The 15,773-nt window shown below is 39.1% G+C and overlaps 2 protein-coding genes across 2 annotated transcripts in view; one reads left to right on the top strand and one right to left on the bottom strand.

Moving 5' to 3' along the window:
- The first annotated feature begins 260 nt into the window (after positions 1–260).
- On the top strand, positions 261–6,236 carry si:ch211-155e24.3 (uncharacterized protein LOC100150696 homolog). The gene is made up of 4 exons (XM_041993174.1): positions 261–639; positions 737–861; positions 4,495–4,594; positions 4,991–6,236. Exons 1-4 carry the CDS (start codon positions 426–428, stop codon positions 5,935–5,937), a joined length of 1,386 nt encoding a protein of 461 aa, XP_041849108.1. The 5' UTR covers positions 261–425; the 3' UTR covers positions 5,938–6,236.
- A 956-nt stretch (positions 6,237–7,192) lies between these two features.
- Positions 7,193–15,773, bottom strand: part of tesk2 (testis associated actin remodelling kinase 2) — a 29,823-nt gene continuing 21,242 nt past the window's right edge. Inside the window, 16 exon segments of the mRNA XM_041993205.1 lie at positions 7,193–9,057; positions 9,059–9,150; positions 10,157–10,256; positions 10,258–10,287; positions 10,289–10,321; positions 10,323–10,376; positions 10,378–10,524; positions 10,526–10,591; positions 10,593–10,660; positions 10,663–10,695; position 11,719; positions 12,067–12,162; positions 12,164–12,205; positions 13,928–14,014; positions 14,744–14,827; positions 15,097–15,181. Coding sequence (XP_041849139.1) covers positions 8,860–9,057; positions 9,059–9,150; positions 10,157–10,256; positions 10,258–10,287; positions 10,289–10,321; positions 10,323–10,376; positions 10,378–10,524; positions 10,526–10,591; positions 10,593–10,660; positions 10,663–10,695; position 11,719; positions 12,067–12,162; positions 12,164–12,205; positions 13,928–14,014; positions 14,744–14,827; positions 15,097–15,181 — 1,216 coding nt within the window. The 3' untranslated portion in view covers positions 7,193–8,859.

Here is a 15,773-nt window from a genome sequence, read left to right as displayed (position 1 = left end):
TCATCAGTGGTGGAAACCTCGTTTCATGTTCCAGGACTTTATGTAGTGGCGGGGATAATCTAAAGTAACACTTAATAAAATGCAGATATAAAATCTCCCAATCAAATTTAATTTGTATGGAAAGTTAGCTAAAAATATTATAAAAAGGTCAATAATCTCTTAAAGCGAGCAAAGTAAAATATATCGACCCGCCTGTAGGAACTGCAGAAGTACTAAAATCAAGCGTTTCCTCCCTGCCGTCCGCGGAGGAAATAGTCACCAGCACACACGTTAGCTCACATACACTTCTCTCCAACATGAACACGTCTCTCCCAGCAGTAAATTGAAAACATCCCTCCGAAGAGTGCGAGACATAGAGCTCACACAGGCGCGTGCAGCTGAATAAATTTATTTATTTGTGTTGTAACAAAACGGACAGGAGCATCATGGAGAGCTGCAGCTTCCAGAACCAGCTGCTGTCCGTCATGGAGGTCCTGGCCAAGGCAGCTGTGGCGGAGATAAACCGGCGTGTGGATGACAGCTGCGCGGTGCTCCGGATGGAGGTGAGCCAGAGCCGACGGGACATCGACCTGCTGAAGAGCAAGTGTGAGGTCCTGGAAGCAGAACTGAGGAGGAGCAGGATGAGAGCCAGGAGTAAAGGTGGGAACCATGATGGAAGAATTTCAGACCATGAATGGAAGCTAACAACTCGTGTCTGTAAGAGGCTGATTTTGTGTTGTGTGATCTTCTTCCTTAGTGTGCATTAACACTCCAGCAAACGAGCCATTTTCTACTTTAGTCAAAAGAATTATTTATAAAGACAGCCAGAGGACAGACTGGGGCAGACCGAATGGACATCAGTCTCTAAACCAACCCCACGAGGTAAGAATGCCAATCCACATTTAGTGCTGTTCACTGCTTTTATTTAACGTATATTTTAGCAGACACTACATGTGCACAAAAAATAACTATGCATCAGGGGAAAAGACCTTGCGCCCAGGCTATCACTTGCCCTTTATCCCATTTCCTAATTTTTACATCTTTATTTACATCCTTAAGTCCTTGTCTTGTGTCTTAGCTTCTTCCATCACAGAATGGAGCAAAGGAGGGGAGAATAGACACAAGCTATGAGGATGCAAGTCGACAGGCACCTAAAAAATGACATGTCTGAGTTAGACACATAATTTTGAACCACATCAGTGATGAGTGATGCAGCTCATTTGGTTTTGTTGTTGCACATGGCTGCCAAGCATTAAAAGTAAAGCATTGTAGGCCTATGTGTTTACTTTAACTCAATTTGCAAAGTGAGACTAATGTGTTACACTTTCCTCAGATTTCATGAAAGCTGAAACAAGACTTCTAAAAAGAGTGAATCCTCATTCATAGCTCTTCCAGAGCCTCTCCTTTTCTCCAAGTGCATTTTGGGAATTGACACACTCGGCTAAATATTAGTTGAGATTGATTTTTTAGGTAACTGACAGGAGAAAGGAAGACAGAGGAGACAAGAGGCTCAAATTAGACAAATGAGATTAACCTTATTCACCCTATAGCCTGCAACACTGTGCCAAAACGTTGGTCCTCGAGAGCCACAATCCTGCAGGTTTTCCAAATTTCCCTACTTCAACACACCTGACTTAAACTAATGAGTCATTGTGGAGATCCTTATAGGCTGTTGGATCCATTTAATTTGAGTCAGGTGTGCTGGAGCAGAGAAATTTGGAAAACCTGCAGGATTGTGGCTCTCGAGGACCGACGTTGGCACCCCTGTAATAGATCATGATAGATAACGATATAAGGAGATGCTTATAGCTTTCTTTGAAACAAGCTTCTCCCCCTTTATATCTGCTCTCCTGCAAATGCAGTGTTGATCAGTCAGGCTGAATCTGGGTAATAGAACCAGTTTGAGTTTATTCTGCCTTTCAGCCCTGAAAAATCTTGCATTCAATCAAATGTCCTCTGGTTATATCTGGTGCATTTGGCTGAGACTCTGCTCCTGTATGTTAACATTGATCCTGCTGCTTCTACCTGCATCAAATTCATCATTTAAATCCGTATGTGCAGCTTTGGCTGTTAAACGCTTCCTAGTTTGTCTCTTCTTTCATTTCTATCAGATTGACATGTTGATATTTGTGACATATTTGTGTTGCTATTGGTTTCTTTATGCAAAGCAGCTTCTAATTCTTTGTTTTAGGTTTGCCAAATCTGCCACTAAACATGTGTTTCATCTGTTATATGGTCACATAGAAGTAATAAACATACATGTTTATATGAGGGGAAAAGCAAAGTGAAAATCTTAAACTTAACAGATAGACAAATTACTTTGTCATTCAAGATCATTACACCAGAGATGCACTGCACAATGAAATTATGTTGCATCAAGCCACCGTAGATAAAATCATTGTTTAAAAAATAAAAATAATAATAGTTTATAGTGCCAGTATTGCATGTACTGCTGTTCTTAAACTGTTGAGCAGTCTGATGACCATTTGATAAAACATTACATGCGTGTTCTGGATGTCAGACTGCGGTATCTTCTGTACGATGGCAGAAGAGAAAACGCTCTGTACCACGAGTAAATGTCGTCCTTGATGATTTGCACTGCCCTGGACAGGCAGTGCTGTTTTGCCAGGTCCTCAAGTAGGGGGGGCAGTGTGACCCCAAGGTTACTCTATTTAACCTCCGCAGGAAGTGCAAGCGCAGTGGAGGAGGTGTGCAGGGACCAGGTGAGGTTGTCGGCTAGGTGAGCTCCCTGGAACTTAACGTGTGGGACGATTTCCACGGCAGCACCCCTAATGTAAACTGGGGTGTGCACTGGCCATTTTCTCCTGAAGTCAATCACTAGTTCTTTATTTATTTATTTATTTCCACATTCAGGATATCAGGTTGTTGTTACCGCACCAGTCCATTCTCACCTCCTCCCTGTAGAGCCTGTCCTCGCCATCCTGGGGGCTAAACTTGCACATAGCCCAAGAAACAATTAGAGAAGTGTCTCATTATTTACTTGCTATTTGCACGTCGTGTGTTAAAAAGCAGCATCCACATAGTTTTTCAACTGATCAAATAAAAGGCTAAACATGGATCTTGTGTATAATATACAGTAATTATTTTTAAGTGATTCATCACTCGTAAAAAAAACCCTGTCACTTGCAGTTTAGATGCAGGATTGTTTTAAAATAGTATAAGATTTGAACAATGTGCAAACAACTGATATATTCAAACCCCCAAAAGATTTAGTTAAATAATTAAGTCAAGTCTGCCTTGACAGAGAGATGAATGTGAAATAGAAACAGAAATAGAAGTGATTAGAGGACCATTGTGGGAATTGAAGCACACTCTTCAAAGGAGATGAATTGTGAGACTAAAAACCAAACACTTGTCATTTTGTGCCTTTATTCAGGCTAGACCTTGTAGGAGAGCATCTACAACCTCATCAAGGCTCGGCAAGGAGGGAAGGCTGCAAATGATAAGGGCACTTAGTTTTATGCTGAAGCAAAACCTTGGTTACCATAGTTTCAGACAGTATGTGAGAAAGACAAGGCAGCTGGCATTTCTGACACAGTTAACTATCTAAAGTCATTTTGACCCATGGGCTGTCCCTCAGTGCTTCCATCTTTCTGCAAAGAGACTAAACATAAACTGGACTAAAGCATATGAAGTCTTTTCTGATGCATGCTTTGATGTTTTTCTACATGGACAATGCCTGTCGTAGATTCACCATGCTCAACTTTACGTCTACAGAGTGCCTGTACTGTCCAACACTATTTATATCATGAGATTATACTGATACTGAGCCATTAGTTGTTTAGATGAGTTAAAATCCCAATCTAGAAGTTATTAACCCCCTGAAACTTAACTGTTACTCAAAATTGTACATTTTAAAGTCCTAATAAAATAAAATTAAATGAAAATACTTTATAACACTAGAGGCTAATTCAGATGCCATTGATTCTTAAGGACAGTAAACTTAAAATTGCATACAAGGGCATTTAGAATTGTGATGTATTTACTTGTACAATATTAAATACCCACTGTCTTGGGTTCCTGGCTCTTCCAGTTCAGTTGAGGCCCAGATGCTGCAGCCTTTGGATCAGATGTGGCTTCTTGTTCGGCCTTTTTTTACTTCTACAAATGGAAAAGAAATCTCTTTGCTGGGATCTGCCATGTTTACATCATGGTTTCTTGTACTGATGTGCATTAACCTACATTAAAGACTGCCTTCTCCACCTAGGTTGTGGTTACTTTACGGTTCAGTTACTACAGATGCTCCCAGTAACCTCACACTAACTTCCACTTTTCAATTCTCTCAGCCCCAGTAAAAAGCTCAAACCAGCAAGTTTGAGTATGACATATTTAAATCTGTATGCTAACCTTATTTTGACCTCATGAGGTTTATATCTGTTTAATTATCATCTCTATAACTGTGGTCCTTTAATGTAAATTGGGTGTAAATTCCCCAACTTGTGTGCACATATTTATGTATTTATTTGACTGTAGAGTTTGTACCTATTGTTACAGGGTGCAGACATGGAGCCTGCTAATGAAGCTGAACACATACACATCAAAGAGGAGTGTTCAGAGGAGGATATGTGGAGGGATGCCCCAGAGGACAAGGACAGTGAGTTCAAACACTCACATTCTTAAAAAAAAAAAAAAAATCTGTACCAAACTCAGTTTCCTCCATTTGCTGATTAGTTTTAGATTATCCAGATTTTCAGACTCTGTTTCCACTTCCAAAAGCTACAAAAAAAAGGTTAATTTTCTTTTAAAAATTGGCATTATCATTGCCAATGCCCATTGTTTTCTGCAAGTTACATGCATGATAGTTCCTGCTGTATTTTTATCTATACAACCAACTACAAGCTTGATGTGCTACCTGCATAGTAAACACATTAGGTGTATTTTTAAAAGTTTCAGCTAATATTTAAGAACTACAATGGAATTTGTTCAGCAAATCATTACAAACAGAGATTAACCTCTACTTTAAAATGACAAGAGGCTGTTCTCTCTTTAGTGTCTGGAGCTGAGGAGCCAGCATGTTTCAGTGCCACACAAACCGCCCAGACTGACGGCTTTCTGGAGAGCTACAGCTCAGCTGAAAACCCAGCCATCCCTGAATCTCTGGTTTCCCCAGCAGACGGCCACGTTTTCCCAGAGCAGCTACACAGAAACCAAAATGAGGCCAAACTTGTAGTGAAAAACGAGAAGGAGGAAGAGCCTGACGAGAAAGCATCACCACTTGTTTCAGTCCACACACTTGTGACGGAGGAAGCTGAGGCGCAGCTGTGGTCGACCAATCTGTGCAGAGATGCCGGTGATCTAAATGTTTCATATGCTGAGACACAAGTTGAGCAGATTCCAGCAGTGTATAGCTCTCAAACCAGCTTGCGATTGGAGGACATGGCGCCTAGAATGCACACAGCGGGAAAATGTAATTCTGCACTGCTGAGCGCAGCTAGGGTGAAAAGACGAGCCAGAACCTTTGCATTTAAAAGACAGCAAACAGATGAAGAGCACAATCCTCCTTCCCAGATTAACCCCATAGATTCAAGCTTTGCTCCTCAACAACCGCAGCATCAGTACAGTGACGCTGTCCCTCATTTAAGGAACCCAGATGAAGATCTGACACAGTCAAACTCAAGTGTCTATCTCAGCAGCAGTTTTGTCCTGGCGAGGAGGATGAGGACACCCTGGAGATCCGGTCTCGGTGAGAAGAGATTCAGCTGCGTGTACTGCAACAAAAGCTTCATGAGGTTCAGTCAGCTCAAAGAGCACCTGAGGAGTCACACAGGCGAGAAGCCGTTCAGCTGCATGCAGTGCGGCCGCAGCTTCACCAAACAGTGTAATCTCATCAGACACGCAGTGGTCCATAGCGGGGAGAAGCCCTACGAGTGCTCACTGTGTGGGAAGTGCTTCACCCAACGATCCAGCCTCAAGTCCCATCAGAAAACATTACACTAAGATGTTGAAGCTCCTAGGTAGCACTAGGTTTACCTTTGTTATAGTCTTCAGCTGCAGCTATTTTTGTAAAATCCTGTAAGCATTTAGTTTCCATAGGCCTATTTATTATTGTTGTATCAGTGTGATTAGATGGGCTAATATGGAGCTAAGAGAATATATTGTGATGTAGGGGGTTTCGTCATTCTTTATATCCTTAAAAATTCAGAGAACCTGGAGAAATCTCTGTACGCACCAGACAACGCTGAAAAAGAATACTGTATGGTCAGGATCATTACATGGCAGGCCCTTTATACCCCCCCCCCCCCCCAAATAATCCATTTGTTTAGCCAATCCTTACTGGAAGGACTGTGTTGCTCCACTTTTTTAAATAATAAAAATAAATAAATAAAACAAACAAAAAAAAAACATCTTTATCTGTTTTGTTGGATTCTACCCATGGCCACAGAAGTCAGTTTTCCATTTTTATTGCTTTAGAAATTCATGTATGATTTTGGGAGTATGCTTTAAGGTGTTATCATCTTGTACCATGACTTAAGTGTTTTGTTAAAAAAAAAATGAAGAAATCTCTGTATGCAAGAGACAAGGCTGAGAATTAATATTGTGTAGTTGAGATCAGACAATTGTCCCTTTTTACCCCCAAACCTTTTCGTCAGCTGCTCTTTACTATCAGGGTTCTGTTGTTCCACTTTTCTTTTAAAAAAAATCAAATTAACAAGAAAAAAAACTTTTGGTTTGATTCTATCTTAATATACACAAAGTTTTCACTTTTTTTTTTTTTTTTTTTTTTTGCTTTAGAAACTTTTGGATTTTGGGAGCATGCTTTTTGGTTTTATGTTTTATATTCACAAGCATTCAAAGTGCTATAAATTACATTACCCCAACATCAATGCAACCCCATATCATCACACTCTCTTCTATGCTTCAGTGTCAGGACTGTACATTCATCATGGTAGTCTTGGCCTAAACATTTGAAGCCAAACAAATTTATCTAATGGTCAAAAATTTTCTTTTGTACTTTCCTTTGACCTCTTTGGAAAATATCATGAGGTTCAGGAAATATAGTATGATATGGATAAAGGTGCACTGAAGTAAATGCAGAATTTGACCAGTTTTTATTATGACCAGTACTTCAAGAGCTCTGGGTCATTTTACTCAGTAAGACTGGACCCATGCTTTCACGTGGTAGAAATGAGGAGATATTAATGATGTGACAGTTCAAGCCTTCCTGCTGTAAAGGAAGAAAAACAAGAAACAAGAAAAGAAATTAAATCTTTGTTATTTGATCAGAAAAAAGACCGTCTGTATTCAACAAGGCAGGTAACACAAACTTTTTACATAAATATACACAAAGGGTAAGACATTAAATGTTTTTCATAAATATCAAATTAGATCCTTTATCCTGTCAAAGCATGAGAAAAAAGTTGCATAGAAAAGTAGTGATAAGAGCTCCATATATATCACTGTACAAGTGCATTTGAGTTCCTACTGGCATGATCTGACTGAGATCTGCAGAAGCTGCATAAAAGAAGTGTAGGAGCTGAGGCAAACACCACTCACTCATAAAAATGTTTATACAGTGAAAACTATTCTGATAAACTTAATACTTAGAACCACAAAAATTACAATGTCACAGGAATCAAATGTGGAAGCATTTCTTAACGAAAACATGCCATAAATTTATACATGTCCTAAAAGAACTGGATTACTTAAACACTGAGTATTTGTGACAATATTTCTTACAGAGCACAGTGTTGAACCGCCAGGTTGTGCTGCTTCCCTCTGATTAAAATAAATGATCTAAAGCATGTTCTCATGTGTAATAAGGATTCCAGGAGCTCAATCTCCGAGTATTTTTATTTTCACTTTAAATTTTAGAACCTTTTTTAAGCTTTAATTAAATCAAATGGTGCTAATCGCTTATTTTGATACATTAAATGCATAACACGCCAAAATCAGACCAGAAAACCCTGGAATCATGTTAGCACCAGCATATTTACACGTCTGAGGAAACCGTCTGTGGGAAGTTTCATCATCAGTTTATGTTTTGTTCATAAAACAGTTTAGTTTACACCTTTTTCTTTGTATCAACACTAATGGTTTGTTAATCTAGAAATTTGAAGTTTATCATTTGCTAATATGAGACAGTAAACTGGAGTGTTGGTTATTTTGTCAGCGTTGTGGATGTGGATACTTTTCATTCTGAGACATTAAATTTCTCAGTTTGCTTTTAAGAAGCAGCTTGAAGTGAGAACTCCATTTGGCCTTAGTTTGACCTCCCTGTTTTTACTGGTGAACCAAACGCACCCAAAGAGCCCAAACAACTGGACAGATGCCACTAAACAAGATAAATTTTAAACTAAATGAAAGATATTTAACCAGTACATCTTGGCTTGGCTTTATAAAGTGTTGTTTCAGGTACAGTTATTACATATTTCATAGGAATATCGGTGCAGTTACATCAGAAAGATGTGGGATTTGTATTTTGATTACATATGAGCATTTATCTATGAATGAACACAAAATGTCAAAAATGTTTAAATTCACACACAGCACAAGGGATCTTCAATATCCCCCGTCACCAACAAGAACAGGACGACTTTAAAGAAAGAAAATCTACACCTCACAATATTAAATATGAACATCCTTTTCAGAAAAATAAACTTTATGCAGAGTGTGTGGATCAAAGCTTTTTGTGCTAATTGGAAACTCACACTGGGGTGACAGCTTTGAAAAATAGTTGTTTATCTAAAGTGGTTTATTCAAAATGTGATACATTCGCTTGTAAGTAAAAAATAAAATAAATCAAGTGCTTTTTATTTTTATGTTGTAGCTTTTTAGTCTTCCCTGCCTCCACATCTTTCTCCGAATCCTCCTCTCAAGTAAAAAACAACCACATCCTTTCATCCACCACCTCTGTGAGCTTTACATCGTCCCACTTTCTCCTTCCCCCTCTTCCCCTCTGCTGCTGGAGCAGTCCATCGCCTCGCCACCATCTGTCTCATTGCTGGCGAGCATCGGAGACCATCTCTCTGCGCTCGTATCCTCCTTGTTTTTCTCCTTTCTCCCTCCTACCTCTCTGTCGTCGACCCCTCCCCTCTGCCTGCAGTAAGGTGGGATCTCAAACCACGACGTACTTCTTCGCCCAGCCGCTCAGCACGGCCTTCTGTCGAACATCACTGGACATCAGACCCATGTCTGACCTGGAGTTAGCAGCTAAAATAAATCAGAGAGAATAAACAAAAATCTTTACAATACATACTGATTTGTGTTTAGGTTTTAATTTATTGTATTACTGATGGTCAAAATGAACAATTTCATTCTATTTCCTTATGCTACATATTTTTATTTCTCTTGTAAATTACTAACAGAGACACAAAGGTTTACAAAGATCGGGAAACAGTTATATTAGCTTAAAATGTAATGAAGCAAAGTCAAAAGTCTCATCTCATTTCTCTACTTTCCGCTGTCTGATTTCTTTGCTCCTTCGTCTTCCTGATTGTGATCTGGAAATTATTCAGTCAAAATATTTTGAATGATGTTTCGAGGCTTTTTTTTTTTTGGTACTTGTAGCAGAGGGGATGCGGTATATAATACTAGATTTGACAATGAATTAAAAGTAAATTTCTACATTATCACAAACAGATTTAATGGTCATCCTGGCATTAAGTAAAGTACTGATTTGTAACTATCCATGGTATAAGTGAGGCCGGTGCACCATGTTTAGTTGACATGGATGTAAAATGACACTGAAGCGAGGATGTCTCATTTCGTTAATTGCCTCTCATATTGTGTCTGTCCTTGACTCCTCTGATCTGACTGCACAACAGCTGTAAAACTGACCCACACACGGTAAAAAGTGTAGCAATCCATATTGCCTCCACTAACACAGCGTGCCATGTGTGAGGTCTAGTTTCCTTCTGTGCATGTGGGCCATTTCAGGGCTGTGTTCAGTTCACACTGAAGTGTGATGGAGGTTTGTATTTAAATGATGATGTGAACAAAAAAAAAGCTTGAGTTTTGCTTCATGTACTAACTGCTACTAACTGGAAATGACATTATTCTTCCCATTAATTTAATCCACAAGCTTAACATGATGAGAATGAAATCTAAAAAAACTTTTTGCTGAACGGAGAAAATAGCATCACATATTTACAGTCTGGTTTGTTTCATACGGTCATAAAAGCATCAATTGAACACGTGAAATGGCCACTAAGCTCACCTGGGAGAGTCGTTGACAGCTGACTGGAGTTACAGGTAACAGAACCATTATTATTGAGCCAACAGCTGCCGGCGAGGTGGAAGATCTCCGAGCGGGGCAGTTTGTGGGGACACTGGTACAGAGTGGCACTGTCCTTCATGGCAGCTGCTGCCAGTAATAAGACGCCCTCCTGCTGGGGTCCAACAGGCTGATGAGCAGACGGCTGGTTACTGAACACACTTTCCTGGAGGCGAGTGGAGGTCAAACACCAGGGAGAAGACAGACTTGCTGGGTACATCATAAAACTTAATCTTTCCCCCGCACAGGTCCTCCCGAGCGGTAAAAGGGTTGATCTTGCGAACTTTGGGGGATCTCTGGTGGATGGGGGGGGTTGTAATAAGGGTCCTGCACATTGATTTTTCTTCCTGGCTTGCAGGAGAAGATGTCCGATTGGCTTGCGGCTGAGCCAGATGTTTCGTCTGGGCCGTGGGGATTTGGGAGGGATTTTATCATTTTGAAAACCAGAGGGTTCAGCCTCTTGAAGCCCGGGATCTTCTCCCCTTAACATGAGGAAACAAGAGTTTCAGTAACTGCTTAACATAGAAATAACTTGTTAGAAATACACAGATATAGGTTGTAAAGTGTTTTCTCAGATTTTTTCCTCATGCAGTCTTACTGAAGGTAAAATGTGCACTTATGACCACCAGGTGGCAGCACAAACTAAACTCCATAAAGACAACTGCAAGTTCCTTCAGTACCTGCTTTAACTGTTTTCCAAGACAAAGGAATTTTGATAGCATAGGAAAAATATTATTCTCTCATAAAGACTGATTCATGGCAGGAATAAAACTGCAATAATTCTGAATAGCAATTACTGAGACTATCTCTTTGACTGTTAGTAAATAAGCAGAGACTAAAATCATATTTTATCCTCTTCCAAAACTCATCGCATTGATGCATTTCTGACCGATTGTGCCTTTCACTTTTCCTGGAAATGGTAATATTTACATTTTTTTCTTGTTTTAGTTACGCCACAGAAACATTTCCTACTACGTTGTTGATCCTTGGTCTCAGGAAATGCTGATGTATCAGTAGCGAGAGAGAAACAGAAGGCGGGTGGAACATGGCGGGAAAGATGAGAAGTTTCTGACATAATGAACAGCTGATAAGAACTGAGAGATGTCAGATCCAAGCCACGTTTTCCAAAAAAAATACTTTCACATTAACTCTTCTTTCAACAGGTTAAGATTTGGTTTTATATATCAAGTCAGCATCACTGAGATTTACAATCAAACACCACGTAGAATAGATGTGCCAAATTTATCACATGTATCAATCATAAGTGCATCCTCTGACATATTGTGTAAGTAAAAGGCTTGGCTTGTCCAAACAAAAACATTACTGCCTGCTGACCCCAGGCATGGTCAGACACACAGGCGGCTGTACACTGGACCAAATTAGAAGTGAAACCTTGACCTGCACGGATCAAGTGTCTCAAAATAGGAATGCTGATCCCAGACCAAATTTCCTCTTCAAGTCAAGATGAAGGTAGAGCATATTGAACTTTGCTTCTGAAAAAATACCCTTTGGACAGACCACTAAGGTGCACTAACAGAGAGAACTTTTATAGAAGTGGAGGAACAGATGTTGCTCACCTAAAAAGCTGTTTGGAGTCAACGAAACTCTGGCTTGAACAGTATGTTGTATGTTTGGATGAGGACAGAGTAAACAGTGTTCCTCAGAACAACAAGTGTTATGTTGTCAGGAGAGAGGAGAGGAGTTAGTATGTAGTGATAGAAAATAGAGCTAGAGTGGGCCATGAGAAGGACATAAAATATTTTCGCCTCCATTTTCCTTTTAAGAATTTACAAGCATCTTGTTTTAAACACAAGCTGAGGCTGAAGCGTTATGTGAGCCTGCAGTGTTGTTACCTTTGGGTATGGTTTCTTGTCGTTGTCCCCGCTGAGCGAAACACACATCGTTCTCCATTGCTTCAACTTTAAGTGTGCAAAAATCTCCTCCAGGTGTCCTGACAATGTCTGGGAAGGATGGACGGAGTTTAGGATCCATCTGAGGAGAAGAAAACACAAATATGGAGGATGACCATGAGAACACTTCCAGAGAAAGGCTACATCATCAGATTATTGTCAGGGAACAAGAAAACCTTTCCTGTTTTAACAGGATGCAACAATTGCAAGTTTTAATCCTTTTAAAATGTGGCAAAGGAGTCATTTATAAGAAGACAAAGTTGAAACCCCCTAAATGTTTTTTTTATTTTATGTTATTAGTTTTTCACGGGTTAGGAAAGCAAGGTTTTCATGGTTAAATGACAATTCAGTTTTTTGAAGACCAGCCTTATAGTGTTTATGGGTATAATAGAAGCTACATGTGACATTAAACATTAAAATACTAGTTTAAACGTTTTGTATTGCTGAGTTACTTCAACAAGAATTTAATTTTAACTTATTTTAAAGAAGGGAATTACCACTTTTGTTTTCATATTTGTAGATGAAGTGATGAAGTGACAAAGCAATAGCTGGACGGAAAAGCAGTGGTAGATAGATGGAGTTAAGTTTGTGTTTATTACTGAACACAAATGGCAGACTGCATAAAATATGCACAATATGTCCATGATGCTGAGTAGTTTTGTGGACTGCTGTTTAGAAGCTATACGTCTAGCATTTACGTGTCACCATCTTGTGTTTTTTGCAAATGACATGAAATGATGGAGCGAGAACTGAGGACCACCACGCATCTCCACTGGATAACTCATCTGCCAGTCTGTCAAGTAGTGTGAAATTAATGTTGTATAAAAATGCTCCCCTGCAAAAGTTTTCATACCAGAACAACTAAGAATAACAACTAAAACTTCTTAATATGAGGCTTTTAAAGATTATTAATTCCTTCTATAAGGTTTGGGGGCCTAAAAGATCATTAAAGTTTAACAACCAGCTTCAAATACCTCCTCTTAAGAGCTCATACTTGTGTACTAGCTTTACACTTCCCTGTCAGACATTGTTGCTTGGAAAAAAAAAACATCTGATTATAAGATGTAGATATACAGCAGACTGAAAAGGGCAAAGTGGCGCATAATTAATTTGGTAGAAAGACAAAGACTTAAAAGTAGAAGATACGGAAGACAAGGATGATAAAAGCGAGACAACAGACAAGGATGAGAAAGGATGAAGGAGCCTATACTGGATCAATCAGCAGGATGCTCCTAAATCTTGCATGCCCTGATCTTCTGTCGGTTTCATTAACGTCATAAAAAATAAAACAATAGATGACCCACAGCTCCAGTAAGTATTAGGTGAAGTAAAACAAACTAAAATGATTGATGACTTTTTATGCATTTACTTCTTAATTAGAAAAATGAGTTAAATTCGCAACAAATCAATGCATCAAAATAGAAAAAAACCTAATCTGACATGTATTAGATCCAGATTGCAGAGAACAGGACACCCCATGGATACTAAGATAAATCCGATTAAATAGATAATCAGATTGCTCCTTTATTTCTTAACAAGGGAATACAAGTTGCATTAAAGAAATTAAAAGATAAATCCAAAGAAACTCCAACAAGACGTTCATTAAGACACTGAAAACACAAATGTCTGTTATAAATGCATTACTACTGCAGTATAGAGGATGAAACGTGAGCCCTATAACATTGTGCATAAACTGTATTCTTACATGCTGCTCAGATCTCTCACGGCTGATTATTAACTGATACATATAATTTCTGAATTAACACACAAATAGAGTGACTGTACAATGAGACAGTGGACTCACATTGCAGCAGTTGAAGGCTAGCTGGAGGAAGTCAGGCGGACAGTCTCCAACCATGTGCTGGAAGGTATGATAGTCCAGGCCGAAGTTCTGCTCAGGAGGGTGAGGTGGGGTGATAAAGGTTTGATATATGATACATTAAAAGACAAACAGGAAATTAATATTTTAACATGGGGATAAAGAAGGAGACAGACATGCTTCATCAGATGTCTGGCATTGTGTAACTCTGCTGCCAAAGCCGGTTTCATGTTAAACTAATCCTCTGACATTGTACTGTTGAACACCAGTTCCAATATGCTCACAGAGTATCAAAGACCAATAACCACCAAACTTATTTCTGAACTTGGACTCACTTCTAAGCCGGGCTAAAGGCAAAAAATCTCCTCTGGGATGGCAGAAGATGATCCTTTCTAACAGATGTCATTGATAGTGAATTTGCACTAGCTTGCTGTCTTTTAACAGCATTACATTTCAGTCTCTAATTGGCACTTACAATAATGTCAAACTACAACTGAAACCATCTACATGTATTACGTTTACTTTGACACATATGTGAAGAATAAATGAATACTTTTAGTTCACAACTGCAGATACAGAGTGAAAAGTATTTGCCTTCCAAGAGAGTTTAGAAATTAAAACAAATGAGAATGGGTTGAAAACATATGTTGACATTCCTTCTCTGTTCTGTGTGAGACTATTTCACAATGTAAACAGAACGAGGGATACCAGCAGGATCAGCCTGCGAGCACTGCAAACACAGAGGCTGAGAATTAAAAGGCCACGAGGTGGAAAAGAGGCGAGAAGGAGGCAAATGGTTACCTCTGTGCGTGGAAGGAAGTCAGGGTCAGCCTGGATCCTTGCAATGATTTCACACAGGATTATTCCGTAGGAGAAGACGTCAGCCTGAAAATAGGCAGAATTAGCATGAAAATGCACACAAACAGCAAAAGATTGTTTTGCTTTGTTTCTAAAACCAAAGAAGTACCTCATATGCTGTTACTTTCTATAGCATCCTAAAATACTCTAATAATTCATGATCAGTGTAATTCTGCAGTTTGCTTGCATTATCATTAGATGCAACAACAAAAATGTTAAACAAACTTATTGTATAATTTCTGGCACCATCTGCTCTAACAGCACTGCTTGCTTGAGGTTACAGTTGGTGACTTTACCTTCTCGTTGTAGGGTTCATCTCTCAGGACCTCTGGGGCCATCCAGAAAGGAGAACCCACCACTGAAAGCTTGTCTCCTTCAGCACTAAACAGAACAAAAAATACACAGTGTCTGATTTCCTGACTATGTCCAACATGTCATCAAAACGAAGAAATTACATGCAAGAAAATGCAGCATTTTTTTGCAGCCACAAGTCGAGTCCTGAACTCTGTGCTCCAGCTTCAATGATGTAATAGATATTTTTAAAAAGGGCTCAAACTGAAAAGTGTTAAATAACCACTAGTGTACAAAGATGAAGAACCCAACTAGATCTGATTCATAAATCTAAAATTCAACTTTATCTGCTTCCTGACAGGGTTCACATAATGTATGTATTTAAAGAAAAACCCAGTTTGAGATCATTGGTGTGAAGTAAAATCTTCAGTCTGCTTTTAAGCTGCAGAATAAACGAATCTCTTGCATCGTTGTCAACAAGTAAGAATGAAAACTGTCTTTCCTTTTTTTTGCTTTGTAGGGACGTTTGTATAAAACTAGACAGCAGTTTTAATATTAACCAAGCATGTTAATCTTTCGAAAGCTTTGAAATAATCATGAATCTTAACAAAAGTAGCTTTCAGCTTTTGATCCATTCAGATTGTGTAGTAGGTTAAGTTTGATCAGTTATCATTTCCGAGTG

Source organism: Melanotaenia boesemani, chromosome 8 (genome assembly GCF_017639745.1).
Source record: "Melanotaenia boesemani isolate fMelBoe1 chromosome 8, fMelBoe1.pri, whole genome shotgun sequence".
NCBI classification, from domain to species: domain Eukaryota; kingdom Metazoa; phylum Chordata; class Actinopteri; order Atheriniformes; family Melanotaeniidae; genus Melanotaenia; species Melanotaenia boesemani.
Note: the sequence above shows the minus strand (reverse complement) of the source record. Positions and strands in the feature narration are given on the sequence as shown.

Bases quoted from the DNA above. Each gene is read 5' to 3' on its own strand.
- si:ch211-155e24.3 (XM_041993174.1), top strand. From the start codon at position 426: ATGGAGAGCTGCAGCTTCCAGAACCAGCTGCTGTCCGTCATGGAGGTC. The intron at 640-736 runs GTGGGAACCATG...CTTCTTCCTTAG, and splicing joins GATGAGAGCCAGGAGTAAAG to TGTGCATTAACACTCCAGCA. The intron at 4,595-4,990 runs GTGAGTTCAAAC...TTCTCTCTTTAG, and splicing joins TGCCCCAGAGGACAAGGACA to TGTCTGGAGCTGAGGAGCCA.